The sequence below is a fragment of the Camelus ferus genome, chromosome 10 (assembly GCF_009834535.1).
Source record: "Camelus ferus isolate YT-003-E chromosome 10, BCGSAC_Cfer_1.0, whole genome shotgun sequence".
In the NCBI taxonomy this organism is placed as follows: domain Eukaryota; kingdom Metazoa; phylum Chordata; class Mammalia; order Artiodactyla; family Camelidae; genus Camelus; species Camelus ferus.
The window spans coordinates 30,976,274-30,994,050 of record NC_045705.1 but is presented as its reverse complement, the minus strand read 5'-3'; the positions used below and the strand labels follow the sequence as shown (position 1 = coordinate 30,994,050).

Below are 17,777 nucleotides of genomic sequence, written 5' to 3'. Positions count from 1 at the left end.
TACAAGAAGTGTAGGCATGGCCCACTTATTTTTCTTTCCTTGGTTTTTTTAGAGTGAAGACATAGTCCAGAGAGGGAGGTGGAAAGCTACAGGTATGGGCTAACTGCTGGATGGGTGTGCTCTGTGGGCATCTTTTTAACCTTCTTGCATGAGGCCTGTTGTGCAGATGCGAAAAAAATTGCCTTCAGAAAGGTGATGGCTTTTTTCTTATATTATGGGATTTAATTTCCTGTTCCTAGGAAGCTAGAAAATTTTCATTTGTTGTTTTTTCCTCTTTCCCAACTCCTTCTCCTTAGCTATTTCCTAAGGCAGGCTTACTTCCCATTTGAACTAGCTGCTGGGTAGTTCTAACAGCTGGGGCTGGGCATGGAGTGGAGAAGGAGGGAAAGTGGTGGTGGGGGATGGGAGGACGTCTCTCTCCCTCTCTTTCTTCCTTTCTCTCTCTCCCCCATCTCTCTCCACACCTCCCCCTAGTCTACACGTAGCAGCTACCCAGCTAGCATTCTTTTCCCTTTCCACTTAATAGCTGGAAGACCCCCAACTAAACTAGAACAAGGATGAGGACAGAACTTAGTGGATTCCACACAGATAATATTACCCTCCTGGAACCAGAATTTGTTCAACGTACTGATTTTTAAGTCAGCACTGGAGTCTTAATAAGTATATTGTTATCAACTGAGAATAACACTTAAGTTCCAGAATTAGTTTGGGATCTGGAAGTATGACCTGATTTGAAGGGTGGTCATAATTTGACAGAACAGTTTATTAGGTCAGGGTTAGTCCCAGAAACTCCAGGGGAGTCTCTGAGCTTACACTTTTCCTGAGAGCACTGAGCACAGAGAAGTTCTTTCAGCTAGTCCTTTGACACTGGGGAGGAGATAGTAGTGATTAAGGATGGAGGAGGAAATGGAAAACTTTTTTTTTAAGATAGCTGTTGAACTTTATTTCACTTTGTGGCGGGGGGAGGTAATTAGGTTTACTACTACTACTACTACTACTACTACTACTATTATTATTATTTTTAATGGAAATACTGGGAGTGGAACCCAGGACCTCATGCATGCTAAACACACACTCTACCACTGAGCCTGAAAACTTTTTAGACTTCAAAAAGAGGTGGTAGGTATTCCTCCCTACAACCTTATCCTGTCCTCTCAGTATATTATGTATGATACTTTTACAGGCAAACCAACTTGCTCACAAAATTGTTAAACTTAGTGCTTTTTGTCTTACAGTGATTTTAGATTTGAAATAGAATTTAAAAAAAAAATATTTCTGTTCCTTTTTTACTTTACAACTCCCCTTCCCCCAAGTTCAGGAATTTTTTTCATTGTCTAGACTCTGATGGAAACTCACAAAGGTTTTTTGTTTTGTTTTAAATTATTTAACTGTCACATTTTTGCAAAAAAGCTCCCACAAAGTGAGATGCTATAGAGATAATTAGCAATTTAGGTCAGCACATTTTTATGTATACAAGGTACTAGATTGGGAGTTCCAGGAGACCCACTGATTAATTTAGAAGTACTCAATTTTTGAAATGTAGTTCAAGTCCATAAAGGTTTTAAGCTGAAGTTTGAAGTTACTCTGGTTTGGTTACTTTCAAGAGGTATTAATTGGTTGCTTCTTGTCTACATCCCTTATATCATCTAACTGGCTTGGGGAATCCAGTCTACTCAACTGTCTTAGGGTATGACTTTTTCCCCAGATTTTTGTACTTGTCCTTAAATAGACTGATCATAGAGGTTCTTTTATAATTTCGTTGTAGACTCTAATTTCCTCTGTGCTCATATAACCAGACTTCACATTTTTGCCCTTTAAAACACATTTAGATTATTGGGATGGAAGTAGAAATCCCTTTACTTGTCATTGAACTCCCTGGTTACGTCAGTCAGGATAGCCTGATGTCTGCATGTACCACCTGGGCTTTTTTGTTTAACTGTATTTTTCTTTGCACTTTCAGTCTTTTGACAAAACCGATACTGTGATTTCTAGCACTTCTCTCTTCTAATCCAATTTTTAAACTGTTTATTTGGTTCTGATATCTAAATGCAGGGTGTGCTTTTCTTTTGAGGGTTTCCCTCATCACTCTGAGCATTTTTAATGATTTGGGTTCTTAATGTCACAGCAGACTGATTGCCCCCTATCCTCACATAATCAGGCTTAGAAGCTCTTAGAAAAAAAGTAGAGAATGTTCAAGGCAAAGAAAACCGAGACAGAGACAACCATGGAAAAAAGGAAACCATGAATGTAAATTCACAGTGAGAGGACAGGTGGTAAAAGGGACTGAGGGAAAGTTAAAGCTGCCTTTTGCAGAAGACCCTGGGTTATAAGCCTGGAATGTGCTTCTGATTAAGAAATTAAAAAAAAAAAAAAAAAAAACTACTTGTGGACAGTTTTTTGTGAATGACTTTTAGTTCTACTTTTTAATTTCCCCCTAACAGTTGCATTTTTGTATCCCATAATTGTTTTTATCATCACTTAACTTTGTAACCCTTTTCTAAAATTGAGTGACTTGTGATTAATTTCTATTCTTTCTTTTCCCACAAGCATGTTGAATTTAATTATACTGAGATAACTCTTGTGATGTGCCTATGGAGAAGCCCTCTCCTTCATGTAGTAACATTTCCATCTTGTATGTTTTTAAAGTAGTGCAGCCTCATAAATTATAAAATGAATTTTAAAACATTACAACCTTTGGCTTGGTAAAAACTACTGTAAAGAGTGCACATCCTTTCATACACTGGGCAGTGCCTGGCTGTCTCCCACATTTAAATACTCTTATTATAGTTGTGATTCTGATTAAAATGGAGATTTCATTAGAAGCCATATATTTTTAGTGAATAATAAAAGCATAACAACCTGGAAGTTTCCTGAAATTTTGTTGATTCCTTTTGAAAGGAATCCTTGAACTCAAAAATCTTAATTTGGTTGTTAGCTGGCCTCACGAAGTTACTCCTTAGTCCAGGTAGTTTTCTGTAGGAAGAGGCATGAGATCAACTTCAGTGTACTTAGAAACGAGGACAGACCTAAACAGTAACTTCACCAGTCTCAGCTTGGGTCACTGTCTTCTGTCTGGCAGTCAGGGCTGGTAGACTGTGTGGACTGTGTGCCAGGTGCAGTCTCCTCTCACTTGCAGCCTGTTTCTGCTTCCTCCTCTAGTAGGATGGGAGGGAACTCCTTTTACTTCTACCTCTGTAGTAGTAGATCAGATGGGCCATAGTCTCTGACAAAATAGAAAAGCAGTTATCTGCTATTTTAGTTCTAAATTTTGGATGATTGTGTCTGGATATTGGGCAGTTTCTACCTTCCTCAGTCAGATGCAGACAGGTGTCAGCCATTGTTTCATAGACTAGAACATTTAGGTCTATGCCATGATATACTGCCTTTCTTTCTTCTTTTTTTTTTTTTTTTTTAAGTCATTCTTTATGTTGAGGAGTTCATTCGTTTACCCCTTTACAGGCTGAACATAACTTCTTTTTTTCAAAGTTCCCTGTGTTGTGAACTGAGCTTGAGTGAAGTGAAATCTTTGAGGTAAGGCAACCCTAATGGTAAAAATGGAAAGAAGTCCTGTGAAATTTGGAAGCCTTCAGAGATACAGTTTTAGAGTCACTGCCTAAATATTGAAATGCCACCATTTGTTGTTTGGAGGGATGTAGAGCTAAATTGAGAACGGGAGTACCACATCTGCCTTGACTGCTAAGTATATCCATCTCTACTGCTCACCCATAATAGAATTTTTATGTGTGCATTCATTAATCTTGGTTTTAGCAATAGTTTAAAGGAGGGTAGAGAACGAAGAGACTTTAGTCTACATTCCTCTGTCCTTCCTTACGTATTTGAGTGTTTGTCCCTGGCAGGCTCTAGTTCTTTTTCATTATTATCACTGTGATGACTTTTGTTTTTCATTTTTTTAGAAAGGTCAAACTACTGACAAGACATTGTTTCTTTGTACTCTATCAAGAGGTAGAATATTACTATTCCATTTGTATTTTTTACTTTTTTAAATTTTCTGGCAAAATAAGATTCACAGTTAGCAAAGAAGTTTTGCCTTGTGTGCTACTTAATGTATGTCACCAAAACAGCAATTTTTAAAGTCCTTCACTCTGTTGAGGAACCATTAGGTACCACATTTTGCTCTTAACGCCGTCAAGAAAGCAAGATAGGTCCAGTGTAGGTAGTTGAATGAGAGCAGTGTTTTTCTGGTGGCCAGTTTTTCAGCCAGCTTGCCTCAGGCCTGCTTCTGATGATTGGTCTGAGCTATTCCTCCTTAAATGACTATTCTGAGGTTAGTTTGGAACCCAAGCAGTGTGCTCATTGCTGTCTTTGGCACATGGAAAATAAAATCAGACCAAAGCTAACAACCCAGTTCTTTCTAAATACATTTTCAGACCACATGAAGTGAGCCCCCCCCCCCTTTTCTTTTGCTTCAGGTAGTTTCAGGCTTTGGAGGTCCTCAAAAACTGATTTGCAGGGAGGAGTTTGGAAGATGTGAAACAAGTTTGTGTTTCTTCTGCTCTATTAGCCACTGCTATCTTCATGGATCTGACACTCTATTTATCTGACAGTGCACTTAGTACTGCTTCGCCAGGGAAAATCATACAAAACAAGCCTGGCACATCAGCACTTTCATTGTGTGCCGGACTGAGCCTCCCTTCACATGGTCACATCCCCCTTTTAATCCAGTACTCCCTTTCCCTTCCCCAGTCCTGCCTGTTTCTGTGGCACTTATTGCTGGTTTCCCTGAGCTCCTGTTTCCACTTTGTGTTTTTTGTGGGGCCCAGGAAGCTAAAGCTGTGTATATTTGTGGATCAGACAAGTGCAGCAAGTTAATATCATTGGCTTCTGAAGGGGAGAGTGAGGTGATGGCTGCGTTTAAGTTGGATTTCCTTCCAGAAATGATGGTGGATCATTGCTCTTTGAATTCCAGTCCCGTGTAAGTATTTTTGTTGTCTAATTTTTATCCTAAGTAGAGGAACTGGGCTGTTTTCTTTGTTATTTGATGAAACAGGTCCCTTTCCTTATAAAAAGGAATTTAAAAATTGGGTAAGCAAGCCAGAGTCCACACTACTGTTATTTTCTGTTGTAGTCTGATTCTTTCTCATTACTGCTGATTTCCTTTAGGCTTTAAGTAAGTTTTATACACAAAGGTGCATTTGATATATGAGCAGCAACATCAGCTCAAGTGTGCTGGCTCCAATCCCTTCAAGCTGTGATTTTCCCAAATGATAGATTCCAAGATATTTTTTTAAACCATAGTGTTACTACTTTGGGTTAGGAATGAAATTTGAAATAATCTTTTGGAAAGCTGTTCATTTATTTGTATGTTTGTTTATTTTTAGTGATCTAATTTTTAGACTCATATTACAGAGGAAACCGGTAGCTAGAAGTGTGTTTAGTAGTATATATGGAATGCTGTATTGACATGTAAACTAATCCGGAACGTTGATTTTTCTACCCCCTACCCCCAGTCTAATTGAAAATGTAACACAATACATGATTTTGAGGACATCAGATGTATTCCCCCCCCAAAAAAAAGGGGCAGAACTGGATTAATTTTGATTGGCAATTTGCCTAAATAAAATTTGAACACAGAAATGGGAAACCTAATCAGTTTGCAGTACTGTTTAAAAAGTTACACTGCCATTGTATGCAGCTAAAATACCAACCTGGCTCTGAGCTGTAGCTGCAGGGAGCCTGAATTCTGGGCTTTGTAGAGAAAAATACACTTCTAACTCCTGATTCCAGTTACGTTAACCAGACTTCAAAGTATCTCGGAACCTAAGGAAGAGAGCCTTCAGTTGTTCAAAGTCAAGAATATTAAATGGTAGAATATTCCCTAGATAACAGGTGGTAGTGTATGTCTTTGAGTTTAGGCCTCCATGTGCAAATCAGTCTTCCCTGGGATTAGGTGTAACAGATGTGGTAATAGCAAATTCTGAACAGTTCTTCGTGGAATAGTTTGTGGGGGGCCTCAGAGTTAGTTTGCTTGCTCATTTGAAGTAGATTCTAATGCCTTCTCTGTAGTCTCCAAAATAATGGTAATTTAGATGTGTCTTTTTATGAGAGTTCTCTTTTCTGCTAAAATAAAATTTTAGCAATCGATTGCAGGTGAAATCACAATGAATGCCATCATAAAGACAATGTATAATAAAAGTATTCCCACGTACCAGGTATATAATCCCTAGAAATAGGATGTCGTGGCTCAAATTATCTTTCATTGTAACACTTTCTCTCTGTGCATTGCCACTGCCTAGTGTTCAGTCCTTGGATACAGCATTTTACCTCAGCTTGTTTGCTCATCTTTTATGAGGTTGGACTAAGTCAGTATCCCATGAAATCTGGATCATGGACCACTGCATGAAAGTCACCTGGAACATAAAAATGCAGGTTCCTGGATCCATGACCAGATATTCTTAAGCTAGAATGGGCCCAAGAATCTGTATTTTAATGACATCCCATGTGGTTTTTGTGCAGACTAAAGTTTGAGAACTAATGGGCTGAATACTATACTCATTCTGAGTAGAAGTAATGAGGAAGTACACTGTTAGAATATTTTTTTTCCAAGTACATTTGCATTTGTTTTAGTCATCCATTTTTACAAAAGCTTTGTGGGGTTAATTAGGCATAGGCTATTATCCCTATTTTACAGATAAGAAACCCAGTTGAGAGAGACTATAACTGACTTGCCTGAGGACAGTTGGTATCAACCTTGGGCCTAAGTTTAATGATACTTTTCTTTATTTTTGCCCCCTAGACTTGGCTGCCTCAAGTGTCATTGAGCAGTTACAGTCAACTCTACTCATTAGTGCAAGTCCTCAGGCTCACCCCCATGGGCACTGCACACTGAAACCACAGAGTTGGGAAGAAGAAAATTCTAGAGAATGGTGTCTGCTTGCCACCTCTTTCTTGGATTCTCAGCCTTTCTTTTCATTCGTACTACTTCAGCATAGCAGTAGACTTGACATCAAGAGAGTAGTTTTCTCTCTGAAGTGATATTTCCTGAGAATACGATCTAGCAATATATTTATTCCAAAATTTCTTTAAAACAGAGAAAAATTGCTAGAGGAGCTGTGGAATGACTGGGGGGACCTGATCCCTAGTTCCTATTCTTATTGGTAGTAATAGATCTTACAAATACTTATTATTTGTAATAAATAATACTCTTCAGCTTACACTGGTTCCTTCTACTTTGCTTGCACCCTAGGACATGGGTGGTCTCTAGGGGTTGTATCTCAGTTCTTTTCCTCTTAGCTTTCCCATTGCCTAAGGGGGCAGTGATGTGCTTCTCTGATTCTCAGATTTTTATATCTATACCCTACATGTCCTTTGAGTTCCATGACTGTTCTAAAAACTGCCCATTGGATACCTCCATCTGGAGGTCTCTTCATGTAAAAACAATTCCCCATATTGTCTGTACTAGGACCAAGAGTGATCTTTCTTTTCTTCATCTCCTTTATCCAGTCATCTCCTAGTTGTAGTGGATCCTGCCGTCAAAATTTCTCGGCATTGCTTGAGACTGGTTCCTAATCTTAGGAGCTCATTTGTGCAAGAGCCTTCTGATCTCCATGTTTCCCCACTTTATTTCCTCCTCTAGATTATTGCCAAAATGTCTTTTAAAAGACAAACCTAATCACCCCTTGTTTAAAAATCTTGGAATAAAGTTCAGGCCTGTCAGTATAACATGGAAAGCTGTTTACTGGGTCTCTCCAGCCTCTTTATTCTCACCGATTTTCTAGTATTTTCTCTTTCTTTCTAATCTTTAAAATGTTTTCATACTTTCCCCTAACTTTCTCACGTCCTTTTCCTATCTTTCTAATGTTATCTCACTCTTCTGTCCTCTCCCTTCTGAGTCTTTACTATTTCCTCATCACCCCTTAGGCTTTCATACCTCCGTGCTCTACAGCTCTTCTGCCAGCTGCTTAAATCATTTCATTAAATCATTTCATTCAGCTTAAATCCCTGCACATACATTGCCTCTCCTAAATAAGTTAAACCATATTAGTCACTTTTTTCACAGAACTTTTATATATCTGTTAAAGCACTTGTAGGGTATTATAGTTGTGTCCTTCCACTTGTCCAGTGCCATTACCTCCAGGACAGGTACTGTGCAGTCCACTCTTACAGCCCCTTGTAGTGTGTAGTATCTGGCACATAGTAGACACTTGGGAAGTACAGGTGAATGAATGACAAGCCCTGTGAGATTTTTTTTTTTAAATAATTAGAGTAAGGTCTGCGGTAAGGTCTCCAGACATCTCCAGACATCTCTCTTCCTCAGGGGAGAAGGCTGAAAACCTTCACAAGTAGATTGTCACTGTTCTGTTGTTGAATGGTGACTTAAAAACCTTTATTGATAGCTTTTTCTAGTACCTAACACCTCAGCTAACAGGAGGATTTTGCTTTATCCAAGTGAAAATTCCTTCCTTCCAGCTTAGATGTGTTAGGCTTGTTCTCACTGGCCAGTGGCTGGTAGGTAATTCAGACCAGTGTTTCTGAGCCCAATTCATTCTGATGTTCTTCTGTGCCAGTTTTTTCACAGCACATTATGAGCCAGAGGGCCTGGTAGGGTTGGGTGGTGGCTGGAGATTGGGATGCAACAAGTATTTATGCCTGCTGGGGAGGTGGAGGGATTGGTAAGTATTTAAAATTTTTCTCTGTGTATAACGAACAGATGGGGGTCAACAGGTAATGAGAAGAGAGTGAAAAAAAAAAGGTAATGAGAGGTTTTGGAAATGATTTTTAAACAGATGTGAAGGTAATATTTGTAGGCCTGTTGGGCTGCAAGGAACAAATACCCACTCAAGAATACATGAAAGGGTTTTCTTGTAAGGAGACAAGTGGGCTGGGCTATAGTATAATCAGGAATTCCACAGCTAGCAGACCCAGAAACGCCATCTTTCTGACCCCAGGACATGCATTCTGCTCTCTCTCTGCATGTGCTGTTTGCTGCTTCTGCTCTTCATTTACCGTGTAACTTTGGTTGGAACATGGCTTGGTTTTGCCACTGCCCTCCCAGGCTGTCTTGACTTCTCTCGCTCACTCGCTCTATCAAATTGATATAATTCACATAACACAAAAATTTGCCCTTTTAAAATGCACAGTTCAGTGATTTTTTTTTTTTTACTATATTCACAAAGTTCTGTGACTATCTAATTCCATGAACATTCCTCACTCCTAGAAGAAACCACGTATTCATTAATTAGGAGTCATTTCCTCCCTTTCCCCTGACCCTGCAGTCCCCACTCTAGGCAGCCAGTTTCTGTCTCTGTAGGTTTGTATATTCATTTCATATGAATAGAATCACACAATATGTAGCTTTTTGTGATTAACTTCTTTCACTTAGCATATAGTACTTTCAAGCTTCATCTGTATTGTAGCATGGCTCCTATTATCTCTTGCCACTGCCCTTTTATCTTGTCACCTTAACTCATGCTGTCCCTAGTTGCAGCTTTTCCACTTCTGACTTCACCACTGACTGCCCGTTTCTATTAACCAGTTCCATATTCTGTAGAACAGTCCTTTGCAATAGAACTTTCTGTGATGGTAAAAGTGTTCTTCCATCTCTGCTGTCCTGTACAGTAGACATTAGTCACATATGGCTAGTGCAATTGAGAAACTGGATTTTAAAAATTAAGTGTAAATAGTCACATGTGACTAGTGACTGTTGTCTTGTTCAGTGCAGCTGCAGAGAATTCTTGATTGGCCAGGCCTATATTTCTGTTTTAAGTATAAGTCACAGTCTTAGGTTTCTGGCTAGCCAGTGAATCAAGTTGCTGGGTTAAGTTCCACCCCTGATTCTAGTCATCTGGGACCTGGGGATGGGAAAGAAGTGGGACAGAACATTAACTCTGCCCTCTGAGCTTGGCCTGGAGCTGGGAATGTTGACAGAAAGAAAGGAGAAAGAGGAGAGAGGATTTAAGAGTTCTGCAAAGTTGAGTGCTTTGAAAATAAAACTCTTTTGTTTTCGCTCCCCTATCTCTTCCACAGTGGTTGTTTCATTTTCCTATGGCATGTCCCATTGAGAATCAGGTAGTCAGGGCAGCCTCTGGTCCTCATCTCTTAGTAGTTTCTCATTCTTAATGATTTTCCAGTTGCTGCCAGGGTCAGAAACATAAAAAGAAGTGAGTTGGTGCCATGCCTCTCCCCTGAAATACTTGCTGCCTTCTTGTCCTATCTCTTCCCTCACTGCTGCAGGCCCTGCTTTTCCTCTCTTCCATCCTACTCCCAGGTCAGTACTTCCACAGACTTTCCTCTTCAGAATGACAGGGATAGTACAGCTACTTCTCCAGGGGGCTGCTGAATTCATTGGTTCTTGAGTGGGCGTAATAAATAAATATAATTTATGATCACTGACTATGGGGAGCTCTCCATCAGTGGGGAGGTAAGGCACACATTTGAGAATGTACTTAGTGATCTGTAGAGTAAATGCCATACCTGGATATTGTGAAATCCTTGGCATATCATACTGGGAATCTTGTCCCCAGGTGACTTGTTAATGTAGTGGTTACTTTTAAGGACAGCGTGCATACTGGAAGTATGTGCGGAAGGTTGAGGATGGAAGAGCATTGTTGCTCATCTCTTCAGACACAGTAACAGTTAATGAGAAAGTTTGTGACCACTTACTACATTTTCCTAGGTACACATGTGGTTGCTTCTCTTTTTTTTATCTCTAGTTGATATTGGCACTTTTATTTCTAACTCGGTCTTCATGTGCTCCAAAGAAATACCCCATGTTTTCCTTATTCATCATTGTATACCACATTTCACATAGTACCCATAGTGCCTGGCCTGTAAGTAAGAAGCCAGTATTAATTGGAGGAAGAAGTAAGTCAGTGCATAACTCCAGACTCCAGTTACATGATGTCCACTGTATCTTGAGCCTGCCCTGATATTTGCTATAAATTGCTCTAAAAATGCTTCTCAAACTAGTGAAGGACCAAGTCCCACCACCCAACTTGTAAAATACAATAAAATAATTTCATAGAAAAGCAAAATAATGAGGTATAAGTTTTCATTTTGCATATCCTTTTAATATTAGGTTGAACATACATAAAATTATGCAGTCTGACTGCTGTTGAAGTTTCTGATGGGTTAAATTTGAAGATTGCCCCTGGTCCTTGGGCATTTTGATTAGCACTGCTAATCAAAGGGGGAGATTCTTCTGGCTTGTGAATTGGTATACACTGGGGGAAGTGTGGTTCATGGAGTAAGTGGATGTGAAGAAGTGGAGAGAGGTTTGGAGAGTAAAAAGGGAAAGGAAAGATGCTTGTCTAGAATGCTGAGTCTCCACTGAACTTTTTGGATAAATCACAATTCACATAAATTGACTGTTTATGCTTCTGCACTATACAGTGATATAGAAAGTTTAGAAACAGCACACAGATAGAGAAGGAAGGGACAAACTGAGAGCAGTTGCCTCCAATGTAATACAAACTAATAAACTCCTACCTCTTTTCAGAAATAGCTGTCAGTTTCCTTATCATCAGAACATATTCTGATACACCATTTATTTGGGTTCTGTGTTAACTCTTTCTGGAATAAAATATGATTGAAGATTAGCAACATTTTAATAAAATGATATTAAAACTGGTAAAGTTATTAGGGACAGGTTGTAGGAAGTGACACAGATTTTTTTTCCCACTAGTCGTAGAATTTTTTAAAAATTCATGGTAGCATGATTTCTGTTAGAACATTGGAATTAGGCTTCTAGAAGCAGCTACATTACATTTTTACAACAACTTGCCACACTTGGTTATAAATTAATAAAGAAAAACCAATAAAACAATGTATTAAAAAACACTTAAAAAGGGAGAAGAAAATGTAGCTTGATCCTGTGACAGTCAAATAATCATAGGAGATAATAGATACTCTTTAATTTGTGAGCCGCCTTTGTGCACAGCATTCGTTTATCAAGGTTAGTTGCTTAAATAGGGGGAATTTTTGAGAAGTTCCTCCCATCCCACATCTGACTAATTACTTTGAACCAGGTACCATATCAGGTGTGGCTATAAGAATTAATAGGAAATAAAACAGTTTCTGCCTTTAAAGAGCTTCCAGTCTAGTTGGGAGAGGTAGATAGAGACAGATTATACTAGCAGGTGATAAATACTATAATACAGGTGGAAATTTAGTACTGCTTGAGTCCTGATGAAACTGACTAGTTACCCTGGAAAAGTATAGGGAACCTTCTAGAGACAGCAACAAGGGTTGGTCTGTTTGCTTTTTAATTAGTGCTAGATTCCACAAGGGTGACATGAGAATACCCCCTGTATTCAGCTACAGGAGATTTAGGAATTAAGAGACAGAGGTTGAACTACTAGATTCAGCATTCTCAAGGATCTTCAGATACTATTCAGAAGACAGCAGTGGTGAAAAAAACTATTGTTTTTCCTTTAAAGAAAAGTGGCATTTTATTTAGGATTGACTGTTAGAATATGGCACATTTGAACATGATGATGTGATTTCTGGATTAAGCAAACACTAACAAAAGTTAAGCATACTAACTACTTGAAATTTAAGCTGTTACTGGTTTAGATAAATGTTAAGAATAAGATCTTGGAATGGTGGTAGGAGAAGGACTTTGATTTATTCTGAGTGGAAACATTTATAGTGCAGGAGTCCCCCTAGGTTCTTGGCAGTGGCAGGGGTAGGAATGAAGGTATTAAAGTAGGAGTGTTACAGGTTCAGTGTGATGGGATTGGAGGAATTTATGAACATTCTAATGGTTGCAGTTGGTAAGGGAATTAACTGGTAAAATCTTGGAGAAATAGCAGTAAATTAGATAACTTAGAAACAAAAAACCCTCGAATGATGGCATCATTGTTTATGTTTATGTAACAGTCATTTGTGAAAGTTTAAGAGGGAAAGCTTTGTTTTGATTTGAGGGCCTCACTCAAGAGCATCAGGCTTATGCATGAGACAGCAACATTCAAAGGCCAGCATTCTAGTCAGTTCAGTTCTTTGCTTAGGCCATGGAAATCAAGTACTTCTGTTCTAACATCTATTGAAAGAAAAGTTTTCACCTAACATTGTGTAGATTGGGAATCCTAAATCTTGTCTATAAGAAATAGTCCTTTGTAGTTTTATGGACATTTTAAAAAGTTTTGTTAACTCTGCTAAAAAATGATTAAAACTTGCTTTAGTAACTTTACCTCTTAAGTTTTTATGAGAATTCTCAAGCTAGACAAGGAATGACTGACACTCAGTTCCTTAGTTAAAGCCTAGGATATCCTAATCAGAATGGTAACTTTAGTTTGGGATCTGATGGAAGGGATGACATGGTGGAGAGGACCAGGGGACTCTGGTAAATTGAATGGAGGTAGTGAAAGTAAGTAGAATTTTTTCCCTACCTTTTCAGGAAATAGTTGAGACCTTTAAAGAAAAAAAAGGGACTCTCTCTGGAGAGCAACATGAATGCATAATAGAAGTTTTATTTTATTTCACGCAGCTCAAAGAAAATGAACGGCACCCTGGACCATCCAGACCAACCAGATCTTGATGCTATCAAGATGTTTGTGGGCCAGGTTCCAAGGACCTGGTCTGAGAAGGACTTGAGGGAACTCTTTGAACAGTATGGTGCTGTCTATGAAATCAATGTCCTAAGGGATAGGAGCCAAAACCCACCTCAGAGCAAAGGTAAAGACTTTGGCTTTTATATGTATATATTCAGTCATGTGCATGCTCTCTCTCATTGCCAGAATGTTCTTGGGGTCACATGGGGGGAAATCTGCCTTTTTATAGTAGCTTTGTCTCCCAGCCCAAACCTGTTTAATGACTTACAAATAAAAAATTAAGATGACATCATGAGGATAATTTGTAAATTGGCTCTTGGGCAGTCCTTTTCGAGAGCTCTAAATTCAAGAGACAGATTCAGGTGAGTGTCTCATTTGATCTTGTGAATGGAATAACAAAAATAAAGTTGAAGTAAACCAATCACATAAGATTTTCTTTAGTATTTTGGCTAGGGTAAGTGGAAAGAGAAAAATTGTCCAGGTACCCATGGGTTTGTTAGTGTTACAGAGGCCCTGCGGGATGGCTGAGCAACTAGGCGGGACTGGTTTGTAGGTGACCTGTTCATAGTAACCTACAAAATGAACAGGATAAAAAAGACGAGCTGCTTCCAGAAATACCCAGAAGGGTGGAAGTTTTGTAAGACTGATAGTAGATAAGACATGAGCTTTGCCCATGTATATACAGGCATACTCTTTATTTTCCCAAATGACCCATTTCAGAGTAATTTTCTGTGAAAGCTGTTCTCCAAGTGCAGATGTGAGCAAGCATGATTGCCACGTTTGAAACCAGCTTAATAGCAGAGGATCTAGAAGCTGAGGAATTATTTTCTCTTTGTGGCATAGTTAACCAAAAATATAAAGTATTATTGTTTCTGAAAATGACTGGCAATATAATATGCAGTAATTCAAAAATCTTAATTGCAGAGTGATTTTGAAAGAAGTCTGTATCATATCTTACGGGACTGTGGGCCCAAGATTTACAAGACATACTTTCCCCTTCCTATCACCAGTAAAGATACAGAGCACAAAATCTCCAGATCTCCTCAGTCAAGTGCCATATGCTGTTAGAAGTGTAATTATATTTGATGGGAACCAAGAGTCCAAAAAAAGATATTAAGAGGCTCTTGGCTCTTAAGTCACTTTGTAATTTAATAAATAATGATTATGTTTGAGGCATATGGTAGAAACTGGCTCCAATTTAAGATTTGTAAGAGAAAGAAAGATTTCCTTGTAGACTACAAGCTGCAAGAGTGCGACACCTCTGTCTGGTTTGTAGCTGACTCTTCTTGCCGAGCACATTACTTGGTGCTCCAAGTCTGCTGGGTTGAATGGCATGGTGCTGTGACCTTTGTAAGAGAAGTAATCTTTCCCAGAGAAGTTACAGGAGCAGGTAAAGAATTTTAACAAAACTAGGAGACTATAACAATAAAGAAGACAAAAGAAAATAATCTGTTTCCCCCTCCACCCCTCTAGATTTTCTCCATCTCCCTCCCTTTACCCCCTCTAATTTTAGTAAATCCAGCCCTCTCTTAAGGCTCAGTATATCCATGGAGGAGGAAATGCTCTGGGAGTTACCTGCTTTCAAAGGACTGGTTTGACTTGATGAAATGTTGTTTATTGCAGGGTGCTGTTTTGTTACATTTTACACCCGAAAAGCTGCATTAGAGGCTCAGAATGCTCTTCACAACATGAAGGTCCTCCCAGGGGTAAGAAAGCTCCTGCTAGTAAGTGGAACTAGTGGTTTTGACACATAGAACATACTTACACTTTTCAGGCACACACTGAAAGCAATTTTGGGGAAAGGGTGACTGCCACAGGAATTGATGTAAAGGAAGACATAAAGGGTATGTTTCAAAGAAGATAGGTTGAAAGTAATTCTCAGCCAAGAGAACTTTGACTTCTTGACTCACATTCTATTTTGATATTTTGGTGGAAAGAGATAATGAGGCAGACATGAGTTCAGCAATAACTCTTAAGGGTCTAGTTTTGATATTTCCTTTAGAGTCCTCATGTGTATTTCTGAATGCCTTCAGTGTGCAATGATAATATTCATGTGTTTTCCTTTTTAGATGCATCATCCTATACAGATGAAACCTGCCGACAGTGAGAAGAATAATGGTAAGCAAGTGTATAAAGTCCTCCCCTTGTCACGTCTCTTCCTGATGTGTTTGCTGTTCTCATGGCATCTGCATTGTACTGTGCTCTAATTAATATTTTTAAAATTGAGGTATAATTTACACATAATATTATGTTAGTTTCAAGTGTAACATAATGATTCCATAATTGTATATATTGTGAAATGACACTACAATAAGTCTGATTAACATCCATCACCATACATAGTTGCAAAAATTTTTTTTTATCTTGTGATGAGAACTTCTAAGATCTACTTTTTCAACAACTTTCAAACGTGCAATACAATGTTAACTGTTGTCTCTGTACTATACTTTACATGATCACGACTTACTTATTTTAAAACTGGAAGCTTACACCTTTTGACCTCCTTCAAGCCCTTTTTGCCCACCTCCTTTCCCTCTCCTCTGGCAAAAAGCAACCTGTTCTTTGTATCTATGACCTCAGTTGTTTGTTTTTTATTTTTAAAGATTCTATATATATAAGTGAGAGCATATAGCATTTATCTTCGTCTGAGTTATTTAACTTAGCATAATGCCTTCAAGGTCCATCCATGTTGTCGCGTATGGATGGATGTGATTTCAGATTTTATTCTGAAAAAAGATTCCTCTGTGTGTGTGTGTGTGTGTGTGTGTAAAATACTACATTTTCTTTATCCATTCATCTGTTGACGGATACTCAGATTGCTTCTATTTCTTGGCTATTGTCAGTAATGCCTCAATAAACATGGGGGGTGTGTATATCTTTTCAAATAAGTGTTTCCGTGTTCTTCAGTTAAATACCCAGAAATGGAATTGCTGGATCATACGCTAGTTCTGTTTTTAATTTTTTTGAGGAACTTCCATACTGGTTTGCACAGTGGCTGCACCATACAGTCCCACCAACAGTGTACAGAGGTTCCCTTTTCTCCACATGCTCATGAACACTTATTCTTTCTTGTCTTTTTGATAGTAGCCATTCTAACAGGTGAGATGATATCTCATTGCAGTTTTGGTTTGCATTTTCCTGATTATTAGTGATATTGAGCTTTTTTTTTTTTTTAATGTCCCCATTGGTCATCATATGTCTACTTTGGAAAAATGTCCGTTTGAGTCTGTTGCCCACTTTTTAATTGAGTTGCTTTTCTTTTGCTGTTGAGTTGTATAAGTTCTTTATATATTTTAGATATTAACTTCTTATCAGATACATGATTTGCAAGTACTTTCTCTTGTTCATTAAGTTGCCTTTTTATTTTGTTGATGGTTTTTTGTTTTGTCTTGCTGTGCAGAAACTTTCTATTTTGATTTAACCCCACTTGTTTATTTGTGCTTTTGTTGCCTTTGCTTTTGGGGTCAAATCTAAAAAGTCATCTCCAAGACCCATGTCAAGGAGCTTACCAAGTCTAACTCTTCTGGGAGTTTTATGCTTTCAGGTCTTACATTCAGTTAATTCATTACCAGTTAATTCATTACTTACTCACAAGTAACCCATTTTGAGTTAATTTTTGTGTATGTTGTAAGATAGTGGTCCAGTGCTCTAAGTAATGTCATCTGAGTTGCCTGTTCTTTTCTTTAAAATAAGTATGGTACATAAATGAGATAAATAGAATTGACCAGGAAGCATTACAAGAACATTTTAGAGTTAACTGGAATGTTTTTTTGATCAGTATAATTTCTTATGGAAAGGAGTGGGGGTGGGTGGGAAATGAACAAATTGGGAAGGAAAACTTAGTCCTTAAGAGAATGAATAATCAGAAAATGAAAGTGGATATTACCCTCACTGAAATGTGTGTTCTGTTTCTCTTGTTATATCAGTTAAGTGTGGAAACTCGTCCTTCTTTGGTACATTGGTATTGCTAGTAATAGCAAACTTTGCTTAGTGCTAGGCAAAGACAGGTGCTGAGTATTAGCTATAGGTACCTTTGAGGTAAGCTCTGTTATCCCTATTAATCACATGAGGAAGCAGGCACAGAATGGTTAAGTAACTTACAAGATCACAAAGCCACTATATTTCATTTAAGTGCTTCCAAATATAATTTTAAGATAGCATTGATTATAAAAGGATGTGCTGAATTGTGGTGAGGGGGAGGTGTATCTTAAAATCTGTGAAATATGGTATAAAGGCACAGAGCCAGGCATTCAGACTGAGGAGCTCTGA

The 17,777-nt window shown here is 38.4% G+C and overlaps 1 protein-coding gene across 15 annotated transcripts in view; it reads left to right on the top strand.

Moving 5' to 3' along the window:
* Positions 1–17,777, top strand: part of CELF1 (CUGBP Elav-like family member 1) — a 64,128-nt gene that overhangs the window by 30,745 nt on the left and 15,606 nt on the right. For 10 of the 15 annotated variants that reach the window (XM_032488651.1, XM_032488652.1, XM_032488647.1 and 7 more), the window contains exons 2-5: positions 4,782–4,933; positions 13,445–13,632; positions 15,132–15,214; positions 15,578–15,626. In XM_032488651.1, coding sequence (XP_032344542.1) covers positions 4,863–4,933; positions 13,445–13,632; positions 15,132–15,214; positions 15,578–15,626 — 391 coding nt within the window. In that variant the 5' untranslated portion in view covers positions 4,782–4,862. Of the gene's footprint in view, positions 1–52; positions 93–3,514; positions 3,532–4,781; positions 4,934–13,444; positions 13,633–15,131; positions 15,215–15,577; positions 15,627–17,777 lie in introns of those variants that run through there. The other 5 variants (XM_032488656.1, XM_032488657.1, XM_032488653.1 and 2 more) reach the window with 4 other exon arrangements.